We start from the raw sequence: 25,260 nt of genomic DNA, 5'->3' as shown, positions 1-25,260 counted from the left end.
AAGTGCCTTATGCTTAGTATTCTCTCTACTTTTGTATATGCTTGAAGGCTTTTATAATAAAAGTTTTTTAAAGTAAATGCAGATGCTCACACACATATGAAATTCAAACTAAAGGTATAAAGAAAAAAATTAAAGCACATATAATACTACCATACAGAAATAACCACTGCTAGCATTTTGCTATACATGCATATTTCCAGGTTTTCAAATGCACATATGTACTTATAGATACATTTTTATTAAAATGAGATACTATTATATATAAAGGGTTTTCTTGAAAACTTTTGTGTATTAACTTATATAAACATAAAAACATTTATTATATGATAACATATTTTCTATACGTGAAGTTTTACAATCCAATTTATTTTTATTTTTTATTTTTTTTAAGATGAGAACTTGAACTCCTGGGCTCAAGCAATCCACCCACCTCAGCCTCCCAAGGTACTGGGTTAACAGGAGTGAGCCACCACACCTGGCCTATAATCTACTTTTTAAACTAAATAATACATTACATATATCTTTCTAAGCTAATGAACATACACATTTTTGGTAGTGAATATCTTTATGTATTCACCCAGATCACAAATGATTCCCTTAGCTGTTTTCCCATCCACTGAAATAAGCTCAAGCTCTCATATTTGTATTGCGTGACCCTGTCTTCCTGATCACAGTTTTTTGAATCAAATTTACTCTGGGCAATCAGATTCTCTTTGCTGGGAATTTGGAAATGGGGTTGGTCTCTTGAAAAGAAAAGTAAAATCAGGAAAATAGAATTACTTAAGTAATCCTTCAAAATTGGTATTTTTATCTTAAAAAGACTGATGTGAGGTATTGAAGTAGATGTTAAAACTTTAAAATGATGGTTATAAATAAGGGGGGCTGGATGAATGAATGTACAAAGAACAACAACATCTTAATTCCTGGATTCATATGTTTTCAATACTAACCTAAACACCATAGAGTCACCTAGAGACAACTGTAATTTCTCTTCTATTAACCAAAAAACTATTAATTTTAAAAGAATATTCACATTAAACATGGAGCAATCTGCTCTGTTACAGCTCCACTATACCTGTGACCTACATTCTTGTGTAGCACGCACTAGACTCATGTTCTCAGCCAGGCTATGGTGGTCAATGATCATAGTTAGTCTATCACTGATACATGTTTGTCAGCTTGCTCAACCAAACAAACATCTGTCCCTGTTTGATCTTAACATAAAAGTCCAAAGTTAGACTTATCTCAAATCCTAGTCATAGCTATTAATGATTAAGAGAGACAATGTGATAGATCCTATCTACAAATAACTATTTGGAAGGCAGAAGTTTGGAGAGACATTAACTCTTTCAGGTAAAAAATAATAATATACTGAATCAATCTCTAAATTAATTTAGCAGGGAAAAATAACTCATAAGCCACAAATGAAACTGTCTTTGATTGTTACAACTAAAGGACCTCACAATAGCAAAGGGAAGACACTATACTATTTTAATGAAACAACAATTCCATTTAATTCAATATACCAGAAATAATTTATGCTTTAAAGAAAAATGTAATCATGGGTCATATTTTAACACTGAACATTCTAGGGATGGCTAACAGTGCATGCTTTTAAAACAACTATAATAAAAATACGAAACAGTAATTTATTGAACATTAATTGTGACTTGAAAGAGTTAAGGTAACTCCCTTGACATCTGCCTTATAATCATAGCATTTATTTATCAGAGTACTCTGGCTGAAAAAAAATTGTAGAAGCTTCTCCAGAATTAAATGTTTAAAGAACATTATTTGACGGAGGTAAGATCTTCACTAAAAAGGTAAAGTAGTATATCTGGGAATAAATTTAAGCCTTTATTTCACCACCATTAATTAATGAAGACTTATTAGATAAATGAATTGCTACAAGAGGTACAAAATTTTAACAGAAGAAATTTGCAGAAGAATATTCAATCATGATCACTTGTATTTCAAATGCTGTCTCGTCTCTTAAGATTTTCTCCATCTTGGGCTCATAAACATTAATCATTTACCGAAATATAAATAGGTTAAATGCTTTTTGGTGTATTTACCTTTTTTCCTTTGAAGTTGAGGGTACCAGGCTGCTCCAGGACCCCATAATACAAGCGCATAATGTTGATCTTGGGCCTGTTCCACGGTTAACATAACTTTTTTCTGCTTCTGTCCTCTATAACTGTATACTGCCTCTGGAAAAGGAAAATGAGTATCTTAGTTGGCATTACTCTATCACACGTGATACCATACTTTAATAGCTGATGATACATATATAGTGATAACCAAATGGTACACTAAGATGGTCTTGTATCTTAATTTTTTCATAATCTAAAATTAAGGAGGCAGTCAAAATGTTTACCTGTCAGTATAGTGAAATCAACAACTCTTAGTACTGCGTGGACTAATACATCAGGTTGAAGGTGCTCCAATTCTACAAAGTCTATACTGTTCACCCTCTGAGGCTGCCTCGGAGGAAGATCTCTGAGGTAGGAATGTTTTGAGGACACATATGCCAGTAAGTCTTGAAGTACAACGTCACTAACTACACTGGAATCTAAGGAAAAAAAACATACATACAGACAAAAGATGGCAACATTATATTTTTCTTGACAAATAATATTTTTTAGAACTGTATTTTATGTTGTAAAGTATGATTAGATATAAAATATAGTTTTGTTTTCTCTAAAACATGTACAATAGCTAAGTCTTGAATCAGTTTAGATGTAAAAATAAACTTGATATTTTTAATCAATGGAAATGGAATTATTTACTATCCCCCAAAAACTTGTGCTGTTCCCATACTTCTTTACTTTGTTAATAATATCATTTTCTATCAATTAATCAAACACAAAATTTCTGTTCTTTTTTGACTCCACCACCCTGTAACAGCCAATTGGTTCCCCAATCCCTGGAGTCTGATTTGATCCTGCTTTCCCAACTATCCTAGCCTCTGCCGTTCTTCCTCAAGCCCCTTCTGAAACAGGCTCAGAGCCACCTCACTGGTTCTCTCCCTGAGTGTGCCTTACTCTTTCCACAGCAAGGCCTCCGTCCTCACCAATTTCCAGCTGCAAGGCTGTCTTCTTGTCCTACCCAATACCACATAGAATGATGACCACTATAGATTCACAGTGCTGCTTTTTTCCCTGAGCTCAGAGAGCTTTTGAGCATGTGCTACATTGTAATATTTTTCAAGTGTTGGATTGGTTATTTAATTCTTCAGTTACTATGTCTTTTAAATGTTTTTCTCTTTCCTGTCTCATTTTTTTTCTCACTTTTTATTAAGGTATAGTTTCTGTACAATAACATGCATATATTTTAAATGTACAGGCTGATGAGTTTTGCTGATTAAATTTTAATTTCTCTGGAGGCAAGAGAAGTATGCTTGAGTACGTGATTGATTGCTGACCAAAATAAGATATTGGCAATAAACACTTAAGTACTTTTTAGAAAGCAGACTCCATAAACTGATTTGTGATTCTTCTTTCCTTCCTTTAGACAGTAAAAGAAAAGGGATGTAACAGGTGAAACAAGACTGACCATGTTTTAATAAGCTGGCTAATAGGTACTTAAGTTCATTATGCTTTGTATTCTCTACTTTTGTATATGTTTGAAGGCTTTTACAATAAAAGTTTTTAAAAGTAAATGCAGATGCTCACACACACATAAAATTCAAACTAAAGTTACAAAGAAAAAATTAAAACCACATGTAATACTGCCAGACTGAATTCTTCTTTCACAGTATTTCCAGCAAATCTGGAATCAGAAGAGTTGTATTCAAATTCTGGTTTTGTCAATAATAAGCTCTGTGAACTTGTACATAACTTCTCTGGGCTTCGTTTTTCATGAACAAGATAGAGCTTTTGGGGAACAAAAACATCTCTGACATCAAATTATATATTTGTCCCTGATTCATAAAAATTTACATGGAAATACATGGTTATTTAGATTCCAAAAAAAGTCTACCTCATGGAAACATTGTGTTGATCTTTGACTTATGTATTTAATAATATTCAAGATAAATTTATATTCCTGTCATATTATCAGAACTAGGTTTGTAAAACATGTAACACCTCACTATAAAGATGAAAGAATAGAAGTCTTTTCTTTTCAACTTTTACTTTAGATTTGGGTGTACATGTGCAGGTCTGTTACCTGGGAATACTGCGTGATACTGAACTTTGGGGTACAAGTGATCCTGTCACCCAGGTACTGAGCACAGTACCCAACAGGTAGTTTTTCAACCCTCTCCCTCTAGTAGTCCCCAGTGTGTATTGTTGCCACCTCTATGTCCATGAGTAGCCAGTGTTTAGCTCCCACTTATAAGTGAGAATACATGTTATTTGGTTTCCTGTTCCTCCCTCAATTCACTTAGGATAATTGCCTCCAACTGCATCTGTGTTGCTGCAATTTATTTATTTATTTATTTATTTATTTATTTATTTATTTGAGACAAGGTGTCACTCTGTTGCCCAGGCTGGAATGCAGTGGCACAATCTCAGCTCACTGTAAACTCCACTCCTGGGCTCAGGTGATCCTCCCACTTCAGCCTCCCAAATAGCTGGGGCCACAGGTGTGCACCACCACACCTAGCTAATTTTTTTGTATTTTTTGTAGAGACAGGGTTTTGCCACCTTGCCCAGGCTGGTCTCAAACTCCTGGACTCAAGCAATCTGCCTGCCTCAGCCTGTCAAAGTGTGGGAATTACAGGCATGAGCCACCACACCATCCTGATTTCATTGCTTTTTATGGCTGCGTAGAATTCCATGGTGTATATGTACCACATTTTCTTTATTCAATCCTCCACTGATGGCCACCTAGGTTGATTGCATGACTTTGCTACTGTGAATAGTGCTACAATGAATATTCAAGTGCTTATGTCTTTTTGGTAGAACAATTTGTTTTCTTTTGGATATATACCTAGTAATGGGATTGCTGGGTCAAATCATAGTTCAGTTTTAACTTCTTTGAGAAAACCCCAAACTGTTTTCAACAGCGGCTGAACTAATTTACATTCCCACCAACAGTGTATAAGCATTTCCTTTTCTACACAGCCTACCAACATCTGTCGTTTTTTGACTTTTTAATAATAGTTGTTCTGGGGCTGGGAGTGGTGGCTCACACATGTAATTCCAGCACTTTGGGAGGCTAAGACAAGAGGATCGCTTGAGCTCAGGAATTCAAGGCCAGCTTGGGCAACATGACAAAACCTAGTCTCTACAAAAAATACAAAAATTAGCTGGGCATGGGGGCATGCACCTGTAGTCCCAGCTACTCAGGAGGCTGAGGTAGAAGAATCTCTTGAGCCTGGGAGATTGAGGCTGCAGTGAGCCATGATCAGGCCACTGCACTCCAGCCTGGGTAACAGAGTGAGATCCTGTCTCTAAAAAATAAATTTTAAAAAAGTATTATTAAGTCCCACTTTTCAATTTTTGGTTTTGTTGCAATTGCTCGAGGGCTTCATCATAATTATTTCCCAGAAGTCCTTTCCAAAAACACAATATATTGATCAAAAATAAGAATCCTCTCATGAGTTGTAACCACTTGCAAAATCAAAACCAAATTGGTAAAATGAGTAACCAAATTGGTTTACTCTTTTTTGTTTGTTTGTGTTTGTTTTTGTTTTTCTTTTGAGGTTTGCAGCTATTTTATTTACAAGTATACATTTAACACAATGAAATAAACACTGATATATTGAAGCCTAGTTAATAGTAGTGTAACAATATGCATCATTTTGATGATTACATTATTTTAAACAACAAACTACACTGAAAAATTAATGCCGATAAAATTCTTGGTCATAATATTAAGAAATACAATATATAAATTGAAAATATGATTGCTTAAAATTTGAAAATGGAAGTGAACTCATTTGGACAGACTCAGAGTTAACATAATCTGAAGGGAGGGGAGCTCTGACCCAAATGATATCTTTCAGGTTAACAGAAGAAAAAAGAAGCATAGTTTATCTTCAAGGAGAACGGGCAGTTTGCTTCTTCAGGTAGAATATATTCCCAGTGTCCTCAGGCTTTGCAGCAGAATCACATTACCGAGCATGAAGACTTGCCTTGTGAAGCTGCCCCGTCCATTTTTTCTGCCTCCAAAATTATCCCTCGAAAAACATCAACAGCAGTCTGATTTTCTTTAGCAGAAGATTCCAAAAAAGCTGCATTCCAAGATTCTGCCAAAGCTTTCCCTTCTTCATAACTGATCACCCTTTCCATATGCAGGTCTTTCTTATTCCCAACCAACATAATAGGTATTTGTACTTTCCCCACCATATCCAACAATTTGCCATGGATAACTTTAATCACTTCAAAACTTTTGATTGATGTAACAGAATACACAAGAATATAGCCATTAATATCTATGGAGTATGTCTGAGGAAAGATAGAATATTCATCTTGCCCGGCTGTGTCTACAAGTTGAAGATGATATTCTTGTCCATTTACTGTGATCAACTTTGTAAAAGTGTTTTCTATGGTTGGATCGTAGGAGTTCACAAATTGGCCTTCAACAAATTGAATCGTCAATGAGGATTTCCCCACAGACCGGTAGCCCAGGATCGCGATCTTCCGAGACTTGGACTGCGGCATCTTGGCGGCCTCCTCAGCCCCGGCCCAACCACATCAACCGCGGCGGCGGCGGCTCCTGCTGCTGTGATCGGCGGCGGCCGCGCCGGGAGAGAGCGGCATACGGAGCAGGGGCGGCGGCGGGCGCGGCTGCCTCTAGCTCGCTAGCTCGCGCGCTCCCAGCCGCCCGGAACCGACCGCGCGGCGGCGCCCCTCCCCGCCACAACACGCCCACGTGACCGGCTGGCGTCAGCACCGCCCCTCTTCGCGCCGTGGCCCGCCGCCTCCGCCCCCCGAAATACGCGGGGGGTGCGTCGGGGCGACGTTTTACTTTAAAGGCAAAAAAAGGGGACGCCGCGATGCCCCCACGACTGAAACTCGCTGCGTCATGACCCGGTTTACTCTTTCAGAAGAAAAACAACTGCAATATTCTCAAAATGTCCACTGGTAGCCATTTCCCTACATCAATAAAAAACTTTAGAATATACTTTATTTAGCTACTAACCTGTAAAAAATAAAGCACCATAAATTCCTGTGTATGTGTAAAAACAAAGATTGTGAAGTAACTTCTAAAGATTATCTAATTAGTTCAAGATTTTTCACATCATTCTACAAAAACCTGAAACTCTCTAGGGGATTCATAGAATATTCTCCATCCACAATTTTGTCATAAGAGTTTTATGAAATTACTGAACTATTACTTGAATCTAGATCATCCTTAAAACCAGAGATATCTACATTTCCCAAATCTCTTGCAAAGCATTTGCATACCATGTTATTTTCATTATTTCAAAACATTCCTTCCCCTTCTATTCTATCAACATCTACAAGATATGCTGAATTTTACTTAGAAGTCATTTAGCTATCATTCATACACACACACTTTCCAAAATGTAACACCTTCAAATATACATAATAAAAGACTAAACTTGTATCTTTTACAGAAATCTCAAAATTAAAATTTAACTGACTTCAACTGGGCAAAACCACACCATCTCAGTTACTATAGGTTAATACTAAGTCTTGATAGCTGATAGGGTAAATTATTCTTCCCTGCTTTTCTTCTTAAAATGCCCTGCTGTTTTCAACCACTTACTCTTCTACATAAATATCATATAATCTTATCAAATTACATGAAAATCTTATTGGTCTTTAACTCTTTGCCTCAAGAGATCCTCCTACCTTGGCCTCCCAAAGTGCTGGCATTACAGGCATGAGCCACTGCGCCCTTGAAATCTTACGAGGATTTTTATTGAACATGCACTGAATTTACAAATCAACTTGAAAAGAACTGAAATCTTCACAATGTTAAATCTTCCAATTAATGAATAAAGTATAGGTTTATTTCATTCTTTGTTAGTTTTTCTTCATTTAAAAATTTTTCCTTTTTTAGGTCTTCCACATACTTTGTTACATTTATTACTATTAGTACAAAATAATATTGTTGTCAATGGCAGCTTCCTTTGTTATTGTTAGTCGCTCTACTCTAGAAATGTGATTGACTTTTGTATGTTAATCTTATATCCAGCTACTTTGCTAAATTTTCACATTATTTCTAATAATTTGTTTGTAGTTTTCAGAGGGAAAAGGTATGTAAACCATCTATAATAATGGCAGTTTTATTTCTACCTTTCCAATCTTTACATATCTATTTTTCCATGTTTACTGCACTGGTTAATAACTCTAATATGGTGTTGAAGAAAAGTAGTAATAGTAGTATCCTAGTCATATTCCTGAATTTTAAAAGGAATGCTTCTAATATTTTTCCAATTAGGATGATAATTGTTCTGGGTTTTCTAAAGACACTCTTTATGAAGTTAAGGAAAATTTTATTCTATTCCTAATGAACAGGTGTTGAATTTTATCAAAAGCTTTCTTTGTACCTATTGAGATGATCGTATACAGCTCTTTTAAAAACTCTGTTTTGAACTAATGTAAGACTTACAAAAAAGTTGCAAAAATAGTACAGAGTTCCCTTATATTCCTCACTATGTCGACTAATGTGGGCATCTCACATATTATAAATTATCTTAAACAGGAAACTAACGTTAATTAAATATTGTTAATTAAAATGTAGATGTTATTTAAATTTTACCAATTCTCCTATTAATATGCTTTTTCTATGTAGGATTTCATCCAAGATCCCACTTCACATTTAGTTGTTATTTCTCTTTGGTCTCCTCTAGTCTATAAGAGTTTCTCAGTCTTTTCTTTTTCATTACCTTGACACTTATGAAGAATCCTGATCAATTATTTAGTAAAACGTCCTTCCCTTTGGGTTTCTCCAGTGTTTTATGATTGGAATGAAGTTATGCATTTTTGGCAATTCCACAAAAAATATGGTGGATCCTTCTCAATGGATAATATCAAAGAATTTATTATACCATACATCTTATTACTGGTGATATTTACCCCAATCACTCAGTTAACTTGGTGTCTGAAGAGTTTTCTTATAAATTTATTATTTTCCCTCTAGTAAGCTGGTATCTTGGGGAGATACTTTGAGACTATGCAATGCTCTCTCTCCTCAGACTTTCACCTACTAATTTTAGCATCTATCAGTGCATTTGTGTCGGTGCAGTATTTATTATTGTGATCTCTGCCTGATGGTAATTCTCTATTTTTGTGTTTTGTATTTTTTTTTTTTTCTTGAGACAGAGTCTCACTCTGTTGCCCAGGCTGAAGTGCAGTGGCATGATCATGGCTCACTGCAGCCTCAACCTCCTGGGATCAATCAAACCTCCCACCTCAGCCTCCCGAATAGCTGGGACCATAGGGGCACACCTCCAAACCTGGTTAATTTTTCTATTTTTTGTAGAGACGGGGTTTTGCCATGTTGCCCAGGCTGGTCTCAAACTCCTGGGCTCAAGCCATCCACCTGCCTCAGCCTCCCAAAGTGCTGGGATTATAGGCATGAACCACTGAGCATGGCCAGTAATTCTCTATTTTTTTTTCTTTTCTCTCAGATTTATTAATTGGAATTCCATTGGAAGGAAGAGCTCTCTCTTCCCCTCTGGTTAGTTAATGAAATAAATATATCTTTATATCAGTAAGGATTTGTAAAGATTTTAATCTATGGGTTCTAATCCAATACTATCATTATTTTCTTACTCAAATTGCTTCAGCTTTAGCCAGTAGGTGTTCCTTCAGGTTGGCTCTTGCATTATTTCAACATGTCTTGTCTGGCACCACTAGACTTCCAGGCTTATCCTGAATTTGCCCTGACCCAGTCCTGTAATCAACCACTTTTAGCAGAGCTGGTTCCTTTCATTAGAGAACTATGTTGGCCAGGCACAATGGCTCACACCTGTAATCCCAGCATTTTGGGAGGCCAAGATGGGTGGACTGCTGAAGCCCAGGAGTCCGAGACCAGCCAGAGCAACATGGTGAAATCCAGTCTCTACAAGAAATACAAAAATTAGCCAGGCGTGGTAGTGCACACCTATGGTACCAGCTACTTGGAAGGCTGAAGTGGGAGGCTGGCTTGAGCCCAGGAGGCGGAAGTTGGAGTAAGCCGAGATCGCACCACTGTACTCTAGCCTGGGCAACAGAGCCAGACCCTGTCTCAAAAAAAAAGAGAGGCCGGGCACGGTGGCTCACACGTGCAATCTCAGCACTTTGGGAGGCCAAAGTGGGCAGATCATTTGAGGTCAGGAGTTCAAGACCAGCCTGGCCAACATGGTGAAACCCCATCTCTACTAAAAATACAAAAATTATCTGGGCATGGTGGCACGTACCTGTAGTCCCAGCTACTTGGGAGGCTGAAGCAGGAGAATTGCTCGAACCCAGGAGGCAGAGGTTGCAGTGAGCCAAGATCACGCCACTGCACTCCAGCCTGGGTGACAGAACAAGAGTCCATCTCAAAAAAAAAAAAAAAAAAGAAAAGAAAAGAAAATGTTTACAGACGAAGATCTGGGCACCAGGTATGCTCATTATTACTGGGGAGTAACTGCATCTGTGCTGTGCTCGCTCAATGGACAGAACTAGGAGATGTTTATGTATGTGTACTATCCCACCCATATACACATGCCTATATTTCTGTATCCATTTATCTATATTAAAAATCCTCAGTTTATAACAATACCTCTGGTTCGTTTTAAGCTTCCCTTGTTTATAATTTCTTTCTCCAACAGTGAGAAATCCAGCTTTCCTTATCTACAATCTATGTACTCATTTGTTCATTCTAGTATGTACATAAGGTTATTGCTAAGCCATTCCCCTTTGAGAAACATATTTCTAACTAGATTACAGCATTTATGTACAGTCCTTTCTGTCATTAGCCTTATAGAATCCAGTCAATATACTCTTTTCCACAGCTACTTAGGTTTGTTCTTTTCTTCCCCACCCCCTTCTGTGTAGTTATTTTATTCATTTGTAACAATATTAGGTTCATTTGTAACAATAATACATTCATTTGTTAGTGTCACTTCCTCCTGACCCCTGCTATCCTGTTCCCATTCCCCACTTTCTTCCACCCCTCTCCTACGTGCCCCCTGTAGGTGACCAATCTCTTTAGTTTCTGGTTTATCCTTCCTGCATTTTCTTTCCACAAATAAACAGAGGTATTTTCTTATTCCTCCATTCCTTCTTACAGGAAGGACAGCATACTACATACAGTTTTGGGGGGCTTATGTTTTCACATAACAGTATGTCCTGGGAATCACTCCATATCAGTTCGTAGAGATCTTTTTCATTCTTTTTGTACAGCTGCATAGTACATAGTGTTCCACTATGTGAATGTACCATAACTTAGTGAATCATTCTCCTATATATTTTGCAATTATAAACAATACTGCAATGAATAACCTTGTGATATGTATTTTCATATTGTTGGAGGTGTAGCTTCAGGGTAGATTCCTAGAAGTGGGATTGCTAGGTTGAAAGCTAAGTACATATGTAATTTTGTTAGATATTGCCAAATATCCCTTCAAAAGGGTTGTAGCAATTTGCATTCCTACCACCAATGTATAAGAGGGCACATTACCTCACAGTTGCGCCAACAGAATGTGCTTTTTTTTTAAATTTTGCCAATCTGATAGGTGAGAAATGGTATCTCCATGTAGTTTTAATTTGAATTTCTCTAATAAGTTATATTTGATAGCCATTTTTATATCTTTTTTTGAAAATTGACTGTTCATCTCTTTTTCACATTTTCCCTTTCGCCAGGCTAGAGTGCAGTGGCATGAATACAGCTCACTGCAGCCTCAACCTCCTGGGCTCAAACAATCCTCCTGCCTCAGCCTCCTACGTAGCTGGGACCATAGGCATGCACCACCACACCTGGCTAATTTTTTGACTTTTTGTAGAGACAGGGTCTCACTATGTTGCCCAGGCTGGACTCAAACTCCTGAGCTCAAGTGATTCTCCCACCTCAGCTTTCCAAAATGCTATGATTACCAGTGTGAACAACCACACCCTTTGTCACTCAAGGTTTAAAAGTTCTTTATATATTAGGGATATTAGCCTTTTGTTGTATGCTACAAATATTTTCTCCAAGTTTGTCAGTTGTCTTTTGACTTTGTTTATAGTGTTTTGGTTATGCAAAATTTATTTTTCTATAGTAAAATGTATCAGTTTGTCTTCTACTGCCCCTGGATTCTGAGTAATATTAAGAAAAAGCCTTTCCCTACACCAAGATTACAGAGGATTCATTCAGGTTTCCTTCTTGTTGTTGCATGATTTTATTTTTTACATTTAGACTATTAATCCATATGGTGTTTATTACTGTTTGTTGGGAGATATGTGTCCAATTTTCCCTTTTTTCCAAATGGCTACCCAGTTGTCTCAGCACCATTTATTAAGAAGTTAGCTTTTATCTCACTGATTCCAGATACTATCTTTGTCATATATTAAATTGCTATATATAGGTGGGTCTAATTCTAATCTTCTTACTCTGTTCCACTGGTCTACTTGTCTATTCATGCATCAGTACTTCACTGTTTTAATTACAGAGGCTTTATAGTATGTTTTAACATCTGGTAAAGCTAGTTCCCCTCCTCTGTAGTTTTCCTTTGTCAGTCTTTTCCTAGCTATTCTTGCATTCTGTTTTCCCATATGAGCTTTAGTATCAACTTTTATATGCCACAACATATATATTTTCATTGGAACTACATTGAATTTACATATTAACTTAGGAAGAACTGACATCATTATAATGTTGAGTCATCCTATCCAAGAACAGGGGATGTCTTTCCATTTATTCATGTCTTCATTTCTTTCTGGAGTGTTTAAATTTTTTCCTCATATAGGCTTTGCATATTTCTTGTTAACTGTATTTTGAACTATCTTCTTTATTACTATAGTAAATGAGTTTTTCACTATCATTATGCCCTCTGTTTATTATTTGTGTATATTAAGTCTAATTACTATTATTATTATTTTTTTTTGAGACAGGGCCTTGCTCTGTTGCCCAGGCTGAAGTACAGTGGTGCAATCACAGCTCACTGCAACCTCATCCCCCAGCCTGGGCTCAAGCAATCCTTTTACCTCAGCCTCCCAAACAGCTGGGACCACAGGTGTGTGCCACCACACCCAGCTTTTTTTTCTTTTTCTTTTTCTTTTTCTTTTTTGTAGCCCAGGCTGGTCTTGAATTCCTGGGCTGAAGCTGTCCACCCACTTTCATCTCCCAAAGGGCTAGAATTACAGACGCAAACCACTGCACTCAGCCTAATGATATTTTTTAACATTAATTTTGCATCCTGTTATATCATTGAATTATCTTATTATTTAAATTTGTTTTAACTTTGATTCCCTGGAGTTTTCAGGTATGTTATCAGAGCATTTGTAAATAGAGATAATTTTCATTCTTCTTTATCCATTCAAATGTTCAAATGCCTCTTCTTTCTTTTTTTTTTTGGAGACAGAATCTCGCTCTGTCGCTCAGGCTGCAGTGCAGTGTAGTGGTGCTCACTGCAACCTCCACCTCCTAGGTTCAGGCAATTCTCATGCCTCAGCCTCCTGAGTAGCTGGGACCACAGGCATGCACCACCACACCTGGCTAATTTTTCATCTTTTTAGTACAGACAGGGTTTTGCTATGTTGGCCAGGCTGGTCCCAAACTCCTGGCCTCAAGTGATCCGCCCACCTTGGCCTCTCAAAGTGCTGGGATTACAGGCGTGAGCCACCGCACCAGACCAGATGCCTCTTCTTGTCTAAGTGCATTAGCTGATAATTCTAGTATAAGATGAATAGTTGCAGAGATAGTGGACATCCTTATCTTTTTCCTGGTTTTAATGACAATGCCTCGAGTGCTTTTCTATTAAATAAGACATTGGCATTAGGACTAAGTATCTATTTTATTGATATAGTATTAATCATATTATAATGCTGTATTGATGCTATATTTATTTATTTAAGAAAAAAATTTTTTTTGAGACAAGGTCTGACTCTGGTCACCCAGGCAGAAGTGCTGTGGTACAATCATGGCTCACTGCAGCCTCAACTTTCTTTCCCACTTAAGCCTCCCCAGTAGCTGTAACTACAGGTGTGCACCACTACACCTGGCTAATTTTTCCATATTTTTAGTAGAGATGAGGTTTCACCATATCATCCAGGCTGGTGTCGAGCTCCTGGGCCCAAGTAATCCTCCTGCCTCAGCCACCCAGAGTGCTGGGATTACAGGCATAAGCCACTGTGCCAGGCTGATACTATATTTATTGATACTGAAAGGGAAAGTATCCTAGTATATTACTAGTTAACAGTATTATACAAATGTTGATTTCCTGTTGTTGATATTGTACTAAAGTTATATAAGATATCACCATTGGGAGAAGCTAGAAGAAGAGTTCATGGGACTTTATGTATTATTTTTGCAATCCCCTGTGATTCTATAATTATACAGATAATATTTTAAAAACTTTTAAATTTGAAATATTATCTGTATGCTAATAACTCTAAAATTTGCCTCTTAATTTTAAACCTGTCTTCTGAGTCCTGAACTTTGTTTCCAGTTCTTATATGACATTTCCACTTGAATATCTCAAAGATATCTAAAACTTAACATGCCTTGAAACATAGCCCTTTTCCCCACAAACCAGTTCCCTCTCAGTCTTTCCCAATAAAGGCTACCTAGTTACTTAAACCAGTAATCCAGTAGCAGTAGATTGTCCCTCTTCCCTGATCCCCAGACCCACATCATCAGAAAATCCTATCAACTCTATTTACAAATATATCTCAGCTCTTTAGCTCCACTGGCCTCCCATTATCTCTCAACTGCAGCTATTGTAACAACTTCCTAACCCTGATTCTACTCCATGATCAATCCTTCTCAACTAGAACCATGGCATTCTGTATCTTAACCCTTTGTTAGTTTCCTTCATAGCACTCATTATCACCTGCAAATATTTTACTTATATGTCTGTTTCATTCATTTTTTTTGGTCTGTCTTCCACATGAGAACATAAGCTCCAGGAGGACAGGCACCATTGTACCCCCAGTGTACAGTAAACACAGTTCCTGAAATAATGTCAACACATAATTAATATATATTGGATAGATGAAGAACTCTATTTGAGTTGTCTATGAAATATGTCAGAGTTGGTTTTCTGCTGATGGGCCACCCTAGTATATAATGAAACCTTGCCCATTCCAAACACAGTTCTTGTTATTCTAATTGTTGCTCTTCCCTTCTACTTGCTCTGCCTTTCTTTAAGAATTCAAAGATTGAAATTCCATGCTCTATCTTCCATATACATCCTATAACTTTCCTATTATTCCAGTTATCTTCTTGTATAATCAGTATATTTCTCTAGCTATTTTCTTGTATGATATTTCAGCATTTTATCAAATATATTTTGCTAGCTTATTATTTCTCCCTCTAATATTACTATGTTACTACTACATTATGTGCAGGTTCAACATCTTATATTCATTTTCTCACTTAATCTTCATAACAACCCTATAAGGTATATACGTATTTTTATCTCCATTTCACAGAAAAGGAGATAAAGGTATAGTGAAGTGAAATAACTTGCCTAAAGACAAAGACTGGAAGTAAGAGGGCCAGGATTCAAATCCTGGTCTATCTGAGTCCAGTGACCAAAACCACAAGTTTATACTGTTTCCCTTACTTTGTTTTCTTTCTTTTTTTTATGTTATTTTATTTCCTAGAGGAGGAGATAGCTGCTAGTTTCCTCATTAAACAGCTTCTTTTAAAGAAGAGAAAACTAGACATTAAAGAAGAAAGATAGCTTTTCTTAGCAGTGGTAGACAGGAGAATAAGGATTCAAACCACAGCTGTCTGAATACGAGACCAATACATTTTTATTACCTCAAGGATTCTTAATCAGAGGCTCAGAAGTTCCACAGAAGAACTTCAGAGGTCCATGGAATGCTTTAGAATTATAAGCAAAATTTTGTGCCTATCTACATAAGTCCAGTTTTCTGGAGAAATGGTCTATAGATTCTCAAAGAGGTCTCTGACTCCCTAAAAGGTGAAGAACCACCACTATACTGACAGCCTAAGAAAACGAAACATGAGACCCAATACTTCTTAAAATAAATGTGATTTACAATGTACAAGTTCATTTCTTAAAATTCTATTTTCATTCTTACTAATGAAAAGAAACCAATACTCTCCAACTGTTTAGAAAACATTTTGTAAAAGAACCATTTTAACCCTAATCTTTCCTAGTATGTTTTTATACTTTAAACACTAATACATTACTTCATTTAAAATGTGCCTTACATTCTTCAGGCTGAATAGATGAATAACTCCCAAGATTTAATAACTGACTGCTAAATGTTGATTGTAGTACTGTCTCACCAATCCATTGGTCCTCATGAATAACAACATCTAGAGAGAGAAAAAACATTCTGATCATGCCATAAATTCCTTCACAATGTGGTTAACCTACTAGTCACAGCAAAATATTATGCATGCCTCCCATATACCAAGCAACTAGAGATCAAATAGGTTAAATAACCTGCCTAAGGGCAAGAAATGACAAAACAGCAAATCTAAAATCTAAATCTAGGTAAATTAACAAAATTGCTTCTTTATATTCAAATGATAGCAGTATGGAAGTCCACTGCTCTATATAAAAAAGGTTTAATAGTTTTTATTTACATAAGGAAAATGTTATCATGTATATTTCTGATACATCAAAAATAATTTTTTTAGGACCAGAAGGCAAAGTAGTGGTTCCAAAGCCGTAGTGCCTAGGAGAGTAATAATATTCAGTATGCACTGGTCCCTTCTACTATAAATATATCTGAATATAAGGCATTCTTAACACACTTGATTATTTTTCCCTAAATAGCACGATAATTATCTTCCACATAAGTTAAAAGTGAAAGACTTTGGAGGTAGGGAACATTTTCCAATTGGAAAGAGAGAGCTGTATATCTAAGATGGATAGAGTAGAATCAGGTAGAACTAAACATACCAACAGGTAGAAACAATTGTAGGTAGAGCAAAACGTGTGAGCTGTAAAGAGAAAGAGGGGAAGGGAGCTATCTCTAAGGCAGGATCTAAGCAGCATACAGTGTCAGAGGTATAAACATATATTAACAATAGTGAAATAATTTAGAGATAATAGGAAAGAAAACCAAGGATGTATAAATTCCAAGTGATTACTTACAGATTTAGATTCCAGACTCTTTCCTCAGCTTTTGAACCTTTTATCTACAACTGCCTAATGGAAATTCCCACCTGGATATTCCATTGGCTCCCCAAACTCAGCAATGTCCAAATCTGCTTTTCCTTTCATAGCGCCCAACTCATTTGTTGACGCTATGATGCTAATCAAGTAAACTAAAATCTGAAGTCATCTTGCCTCTCCCTTCCCACTCCTTGCCACCAGCCCCCACCTACCCCTCTGCTGCTTAAATGTGCCCATGCCCCACCACTACTACTGTTTTACATTACACATTCCTTTCCCTCCCAACAGGTGCTTGTCCCGCCTGCAACCCATTTCTTACAATGCTAATGAGTCATTTATCAGAGCATTAATGAGTTCAGGCGAGTCATATATCAGAGCATTAATGAGTTCAGGTGACTTACTAAAAAACAGTGGTTCCCCACTGCCTAGCCAGGAAGAGCTAGTACAGCATTCAAGACTTTTCATGATCCAACATTCAGGATGCATGTTCTTCAGAAAAAAGGAAAAGACAAGAAATTTCAAGGAGAGCATTCTGAAAGCTAGGACTGTGAAGCCTATGTTGGATTAGTGACATGGTAATCACTAGTGGTGCATGGAGGGGATGGGTAGACCGCCCTGGCCTCCTGGCTCCTTCCTACCCTCTCACTGACATGCCCCAGCTCCTAGTCCTTATTCTGTTTGTCCTTTAAACACTGTGGTTTCCATGTTAAGCCTCCCATCTTCTTCTAATTCTAGTCAGTAGTCTCCCTTAGGTAATCCTTATTTTTGGCATCTCTTCATTCTATTGCTAGAAGTTATAATAGCAAACTGTCTACTGTGTTGGTATTCAACAAGGTCTGGAATACATCTGTTACTTCAAATTTTTCAGTTTGGGCCGGGCGCGGTGGCTCACTCCTGTAATCCCAGAACTTTGGGAGGCCGAGGTGGGCAGATCACAAGGTCAGGAGTTTGAGACCAGCCCGGCCAATATGGTGAAACCCTGTCTCTACTAAAAATACAAAAATTAGTCAGGCGTGGTGGCGGGCTCCTGTAGTCCCAGCTACTTGGGAGGCTGAGGCAGGAGAATCACTTGAACCCAGGAGGCAGAGGTTGCAGTGAGTCGAGATCACGCCACTGCACTCCAGCCTGGGCAACAGAGCAAGACTCCATCTCAAAAAAAAAAAAAAAAAAAAGGAAGATTTCTGTTTGTGGGTATATATCAATAGGTAGTATGAACTACCCAAGCTATCCAACTAAGTTCACTGCCTCATTAGGACAACAAAAAAAAAAAAAAAAAAAAGGAAGATTTCTGTTTGTGGGTATATATCAATAGGTAGTATGAACTACCCAAGCTATCCAACTAAGTTCACTGCCTCATTAGGACAACAGAAAAGTGTAGATTTCTTTTTCTTCCCAACATTTCCATCTGTTCCACACAAAAGAAACTTATTCAGAAATCGGTGAACTAGATCCTCTTTTTCTTAAAAAGACCAAAAAAATCTGATTTTTTAAAAAAATGTTCATAGAAATCATCTAAATGTCTTATAATAGGAAAATGGTTAAGTAAATTGCATTACAGCCACCAGAAGGAATGTTACCTAGTCGTTAACAACTATAGAGATGTTAGGAAAAAATACAGAGATTGCAGAGTTGAGTTTACACCTACCTAGGAAAAAGGAAAAGGCCCCTGAGAGGTCCCTGCTGACATTAATTGCCTCGGTAAAATGACCATGGTCCAGGATCCAGCCCTCTTTTACAGTCTGGGAAACTTAATTTTGTTAACACTCCAAAACTAGATTTCAGCTCTGCAACATAAGCTCATACTAAATCAATTAATGAAACAAATTAAAGAAAAAAAACATTTTTTTTTCATTTACAATGAGGCATTAATTGCCCAAAAAAAACAGTATTTCAGCCTGTTCTCATGCTGTGGGCAGCTCTACAACTAGAAAGCCAAATCACAAGCAAAGAGGTATTCAGCAAGCACTGAATCAGAACAGAGGGAGTTAGGTGAATTGAACCTCCAATAATATAATCACATATAAATAATATTAGCTAATACTGCCAGTGGGATGTGGCTATGCTAAGCCTGTTCACTACAATTTTGTGTTTACCTCTTTATAAAAGATTGTACTCGGCCCGGCGCGGTGGCTCACGCCTGTAATCCCAGCACTTTGGGAGGCCGAGGCGGGCGGATCACGAGGTGAGGATATCGAGACCATCCTGGCTAACACAGTGAAACCCTGTCTCTACTAAAAATACAAAAAAATTAGCCGCGCGCGGTGGCAGGCGCCTGTAGTCCCAGCTATTCGGGAGGCTGAGGCAGGAGAATGGCGTGAACCCGAGAGGCGGAGCTTGCAGTGAGCAGACATCGCGCCACTGCACTCCAGCCTGGGTGCCAGAGCCAGACTCCGTCTCAAAAAAAAAAAAAAGATTGTACTTGACAATCCTACAGGAACACCAAGGTACATTAGCTAAGGTTCTCATTCCTCCTGTAAACTATTTGGTAGGACTATCAATATTGCTTCGAAGTTTTATTTTTCTAAATACCTCCTCTGTATCACATTCTTTCTTTAGATATTTTATTAAGCTTAATCAACTTCCTCCTGCTCTAATACACCATGTGTCAATTTTAAATCAACAAAGAACACGTAACACAATGTTAGATATGTTCGGTGAAAACATATTCTGGCCAGGCACGGTGGCTCACACTTGTAATCCTAGCATTTTGGGAGGGCGAGGTGGGCAGATCACCTGAGGACAGGAGTTCGAAACCAGCCCGGCCAACATGGTGAAACCCCGTCTCTACTAAAAATACAAAAATTAGCCAGGCATGGTGGCTTGCACCTGTAATCTCAGCTACTCCAGAGGCTGAGGCAGGAGAATCACCTGCATCCAGGAGGCGGAGGTTGCAGTGAGTCAAGATTGTGCCACTGCGCTCCAGCCTGGGTGACAGAGCAAGACTGTCTCAAAAAAAAAAAAAAATTAAATATTCTCTCTGGGTGCAGCGGCATGCGTGCCTGTAGTCCTGGCTACTTGAGAGACTGAGGCAGGAGGCTCACTTGAGCCCAGGAGTTCAGAGTTGTAGCCGATCAGGTGTCTGCACTAAGCTTGCCATCAATATAGTGACCTCCTGGGAGTGGAGGACCACAGGTTCCCTAAGGAGGGGTGAACTGGTCCAGGTTGGAAACAAGGGCATGTTAAAAATACCATGGGCACGGTAGCTCACGCCTGTAATCCTAGCACTTTGGGAGGCTGCGGCAGGAGGATCAATTGAGCCCAGGAGTTGGAGATCAGACTGGGTAATGCAGTAAGATCCTGTCCTTATTAAACAAACAAACAAAAAATTAAAAATAACAATTTAAAAATTCTCATGCTGATCAGTAATGGGATTGTGCCCGTGAGTACCCACTGCACTTGGCAACATAGCAAGACTCTGTCTCTTAAAAATAAATAAATTAAAAATTAAAAAAACAAAATGTTCTTTATGGTTACAACTATATAGTAAGAGTATAAATTCTGGAGTCTAGGAGAAACTATAGCTTTGCCACTTCCTAGATGTATGACATTGGACAAGTTACTTTACTTCTCTGGGCTTCAGCTTCCTCCTCAACTGAAAAGTGGGGATAAAAATCAGTACCTTCCTCATATACTTGTTGTAATGAAATATGCATGTAAAATCTAAAACAGGGTCTCACAAACTAAGCTCCCAATAAATATGAGCTTCTATGTGTGATATATACACACATGCACACACATTTTAAGGAGAACAGAGAAAATAACTGGAAGGCAACACTCTCGAACTCTATTGGTGGTCATATGAAGTTTGTATAATACCAGTTTTTTCCTTTCCATATTTCCAAGTGTAATTAATATAATTTTGATAATAAAATAAGGCAACAGAAATCAATAACTGTTCCCACAGTAAAAACACAATGTGCACAGCATTATTAGACATTAGGTAAAGAAGCAGAAAGGTCTAACTCTGTTGCTCGGGCTGGAGTGCAGTGGCCCAATCAAAGCTCACTGCAGCCTCAACCTCCTGGGCTCAAGCAATCCTCTCACGTCAGCCTCCTGGGTAGCTGGGACTACAGGCTCGCAAAACTTAATTTATTTTTTGTAGAGACGGGTTCTGTGTTGCCAAGGCTGGTCTCAAATTCCTGGCCTCAAGCAATCTTCCTGCCTCAGCCTCCCAAAGTGCTGGGATTACAAGTGTGACCCACTCCACCTGACTAGGGAAGGCTTATTAAAGGAGGGGATAAGTGGAAAGAAGGGGCAGAGCTGAGAAGGATAGAACAGAGGCCCAGAAGTGGCAATGGGCAGCAGAGTGGACAATGGAAAGGAGAACAATGCAGATGCGATAAAGGGATCAATTATGCTGAGCTCAGAAGAGGCAAATGACTAAAGATCAAAACCACAATGAGATACCATCTCACACCAGTTAGAATGGCAATCATTAAAAAGTCAGGAAACAACAGGTGCTGGAGAGGATGTGGAGAAATAGGAACACTTTTACACTGTTGGTGGGACTGTCAACTAGTTCAACCATTGTGGAAGTCAGTGTGGCGATTCCTCAGGGATCTAGAACTAGAAATACCATTTGACCCAGCCATCCCATTACTGGGTATATACCCAAAGGACTATAAATCTTGCTGCTATAAAGACACATGCACATGTATGTTTATTGCGGCATTATTCACAGTAGCAAAGACTTGGAACCAACCCAAATGTCCAACAATGATAGACTGGATTAAGAAAATGTGGCACATATACACCATGGAATACTATGCAGCCATAAAAAATGATGAGTTCATGTCCTTTGTAGGGACATGGATGAAATTGGAAATCATCATTCTCAGTAAACTATCACAAGAACAAAAAACCAAACACCGCATATTCTCACTCATGGATTGGAATTGAACAATGAGATCACATGGACACAGGAAGGGGAATATCACACTCTGGGGACTGTGGTGGGGTGGGGGGAGGGGGGAGGGATAGCATTGGGAGATATACCTAATGCTAGATGACGAGTTGGTGGGTGCAGCGCACCAGCATGGCACATGTATACATATGTAACTAACCTGCACAATGTGCACATGTACCCTAAAACTTAAAGTATAATAAAAATAAAAAATAAAAAATAAAAAAACGAAAGAGTCTTCAAAGACTAAGTGGGAGAAAAACAAAAACAAACAAAACTTAGCTTTATAAAATAAGCTACCACTATACCATAATGACCTCACCTGTGAGTAAAATTATATCTCCAAGAAACACTGTAAATGCCCAAAATGCTGCAGTCCTCCACAGAAAAACCTTCTTCTTAGTTTCTGATTGATCAATTACTGTAACTGTTGCTAAAGGCACTTTAGAGCCAGAATTTGGTCCGAATTTTATGTTTATTTCCTTCACATGGCATGGAGATAGCACCATGACTAAACAATTATACTTCTGGCTTTTAGAATCACAGTTTTTTTATTAATGATTTTTTTTAATACTCTTAAATTCAGACACATTTCTCCGATCCATTTCTACAGCAGAATCTCCTCCATTAGAAATCAACTTCATTTTCTTAGCTACTTGAAGGACTCTAGATAGAGCTTCAGACTGGCCCACTTTATCTTCAGAGGTACAGCTTCTTTTAATAGCACTTTTGTGGAAGGTATTTAGTTGGGAACACAGTATTCCTGAGCTACACAACTCAATACATATCTCATTTGGTGGCAGTTCATCTTCAGAACTGAAAAGTTCTTGAGATCCTGTATGTTCTTTAAGACCTTTATCAGAGTTTATGTGAATGCGGCTATTTTCTGTTTTAGGACAAACAGGACTAAAAAGTTCAAGGGAATATGCTTGGTTTTGTCCACTTTCATATGCTTCTGTAAAACCATCAAGCTGAATCGAATTCTCTTCAGGTATTCTTATCTCCCCGTAACTTGCCTTTGGTTCAGTCTCCATGTTTACATTCCCTTTATTTACAGGACTCCGCCTTTTATCTTTCTTTTGAGCTAAAAAAGCAACCTGGCTGGAGGTAATTATACTGAGAAATTCTGTATCAGTTGATATTTTAAGGTCTGAGACCTTCCTAACTGCTGCTTCAGACCTTGACTTATCTACTGCGTTCGAGGAAAATAATCCCAAACACTGGTTTTGTATTTCATGATATTCTGTTGGCACACACTCTCTTTGTACCACTTCAGGCCCTATATTAATTTTTTCAGTACTACAAACCAAATCCAACACAGCTGCACATTTATGGCCCAACTGAAACAAATTTGTGTTAAAGTTCTGACCACATATATCTGGCTGATGTTTAGGCTGTTCATCTCTAATTTTATTTTCACTGAGAAGCTTTGATACTTTTCTTCTTCGGTTAAATGCGGAACTGTGCTTTTAAATCCACATATTTGCATATTAGAGCTAGTTATATCACTCAGTCTAGAGGAGTGAATCTTCTGGGATTCTATATTCTGTGTTTCAGAAACAGAACGTACAAAGTCATCTTTCACATGAACATGTCTATTCATACAGTTTGCTAAGAAATGACCACTAAGATCTGGAGAACCAATAGATTCTGGGACTTTATAGTTTTCAAGATTTTTGTGCTGTTTTTCATCCTTCAGATATAAAGAATGTTGACTGTATAAAAGCTGAATTTTTTTCCAGGGGTCAGCAACAGACATTAAAGAAGCTGTGTCTTCTGATACTGTAATTTTCAGTGGAGCAACTGGAGCACCCCAAAAAATGTGGACTTGAGATCCTCCACTCATGATTTCTGATAAAAATGAAAAATCCAAAATTAATGTATTGTCAGCATATTTTTGCATATGGATATTAACTTAATAATGTACCAAAAGAAAATATAACTGAGTCAAAAACATAATTAACATAGGTGATTTTTTTGATATGCCATTTAATTATATAAAATTCATAAATACACAAGAAATTATTAAGGAGAAATCACAATATTCACAAAAATTTTTCACCTAAAGACTCTCTTTAGGCCGGGTGCAGTGGCTCACACCTGTAATCCCAGCTCTTTGGGAGGCCGAGGCGGGTGGATCACGAGGTAAGGAGATCGAGACCATCCTGCCTAACAGCGTGAAATGCCGTCTATACTAAAAACAAAAAATTAGCTGGGCGTGGTAGCACACGCCTGTAGTCCCAGCCACTTGAAGGCTGAGGCGGAAGAATCGCTTGAACCCAGGAGGCGGAGGTTGCAGTGAGCCTAGATTGCACCACTGCACTCTAGCCTGGGCAACAGAGTGAGACTCCATCTCAAAAAAAGACTCTCTTTAAGGGACATAAAGCTAAGCACACTCACATCAAACAAGTTAATAGGTTTTTAGTATGTTTGTTTCATTTGAGATGGAGTCTTGCTCTGTTGCCCAGGCTGGACTGCGGTGTTGCCATCTAGGCTCACTGCAACGTCCGCCTCCCAGGTTCAACCAATTCTCCTGCTTCAGCCCCCTGATTAGCTGGGATTACAGTCTGTGCCACCATGCCCGGCTAATTTTTGTACTTTTAGTAGAGACGGGGTTTCACCATGTCGGCCAGGCTGGTCTCAAACTCCTGACCTCAAGAAATCCACTTGCCTCTGCCTTTCAAAGTGCTGGGATTACAGGCGTGAGCCACCGCACCTGGCCTGTTTCTTATGTTGTAAAAACTTGCCCCATTTAAATAACAAGTTAGTAAAGAATGGGAAAAGAGGCATTTGTTTAACTATATTACAGTCACCTTTAAATTACTCATTTTGGGGCAGAGCACAGTGGTTCACGCCTGTAATCGCAGCACTTTGGGAGGCCAAGTGGGTGGATCACTTGAGGTCAGGAGTTCAAGACCAGTCAGGCCAAGATGGCAAAACCCCATCTCTACTAAAAATACAAAAATTAGCCGGCTGTGATGGCCCGTGCCTATAGTCTCAGTTACTCGGGAGTCTGAGGCAAGAGAAGTGCTTGAACCCAGGAGGAGGAGGTTGCAGTGAGCCAAGATCTCGCCACTGCACTCCAGCCTGGGTGACAAAGCGAGACTCCATCTCAAAAAAAAAAAAAAAAAATTACTCATTTTTGGCCAGCCATGGTGGCTCACACTGG

At 38.3% G+C, this 25,260-nt stretch overlaps 3 protein-coding genes across 3 annotated transcripts in view; all 3 read right to left on the bottom strand.

Annotated features, from left to right (window-relative positions):
* The window catches only part of LOC103784056 (shieldin complex subunit 2), a 42,377-nt gene extending 18,440 nt beyond the window's left edge, over positions 1-23,937 (bottom strand). Inside the window, 5 exon segments of the mRNA XM_034930427.3 lie at positions 2,076-2,210; positions 2,378-2,572; positions 16,273-16,380; positions 22,414-23,523; positions 23,526-23,937. Coding sequence (XP_034786318.2) covers positions 2,076-2,210; positions 2,378-2,572; positions 16,273-16,380; positions 22,414-23,523; positions 23,526-23,937 — 1,960 coding nt within the window.
* Positions 1-25,260, bottom strand: part of LOC100969124 (anthrax toxin receptor-like) — a 748,177-nt gene that overhangs the window by 408,415 nt on the left and 314,502 nt on the right.
* Positions 4,785-6,800, bottom strand: LOC129393206 (GTP-binding protein Rheb-like). The gene has a single exon (XM_055092745.2). It carries the CDS (start codon positions 6,609-6,611, stop codon positions 6,057-6,059), a length of 555 nt encoding a protein of 184 aa, XP_054948720.1. The 5' UTR covers positions 6,612-6,800; the 3' UTR covers positions 4,785-6,056.

The sequence above is a fragment of the Pan paniscus genome, chromosome 8 (genome assembly GCF_029289425.2).
Source record: "Pan paniscus chromosome 8, NHGRI_mPanPan1-v2.0_pri, whole genome shotgun sequence".
In the NCBI taxonomy this organism is placed as follows: domain Eukaryota; kingdom Metazoa; phylum Chordata; class Mammalia; order Primates; family Hominidae; genus Pan; species Pan paniscus.
The sequence above is the reverse complement of the archived record's forward strand: the minus strand, read 5'-3'. Positions and strand labels throughout refer to the sequence as shown.

Coding starts and splice junctions, on each gene's coding strand:
- LOC129393206 (XM_055092745.2), bottom strand. CDS start 6,611: ATGCCGCAGTCCAAGTCTCGGAAGATCGCGATCCTGGGCTACCGGTCT.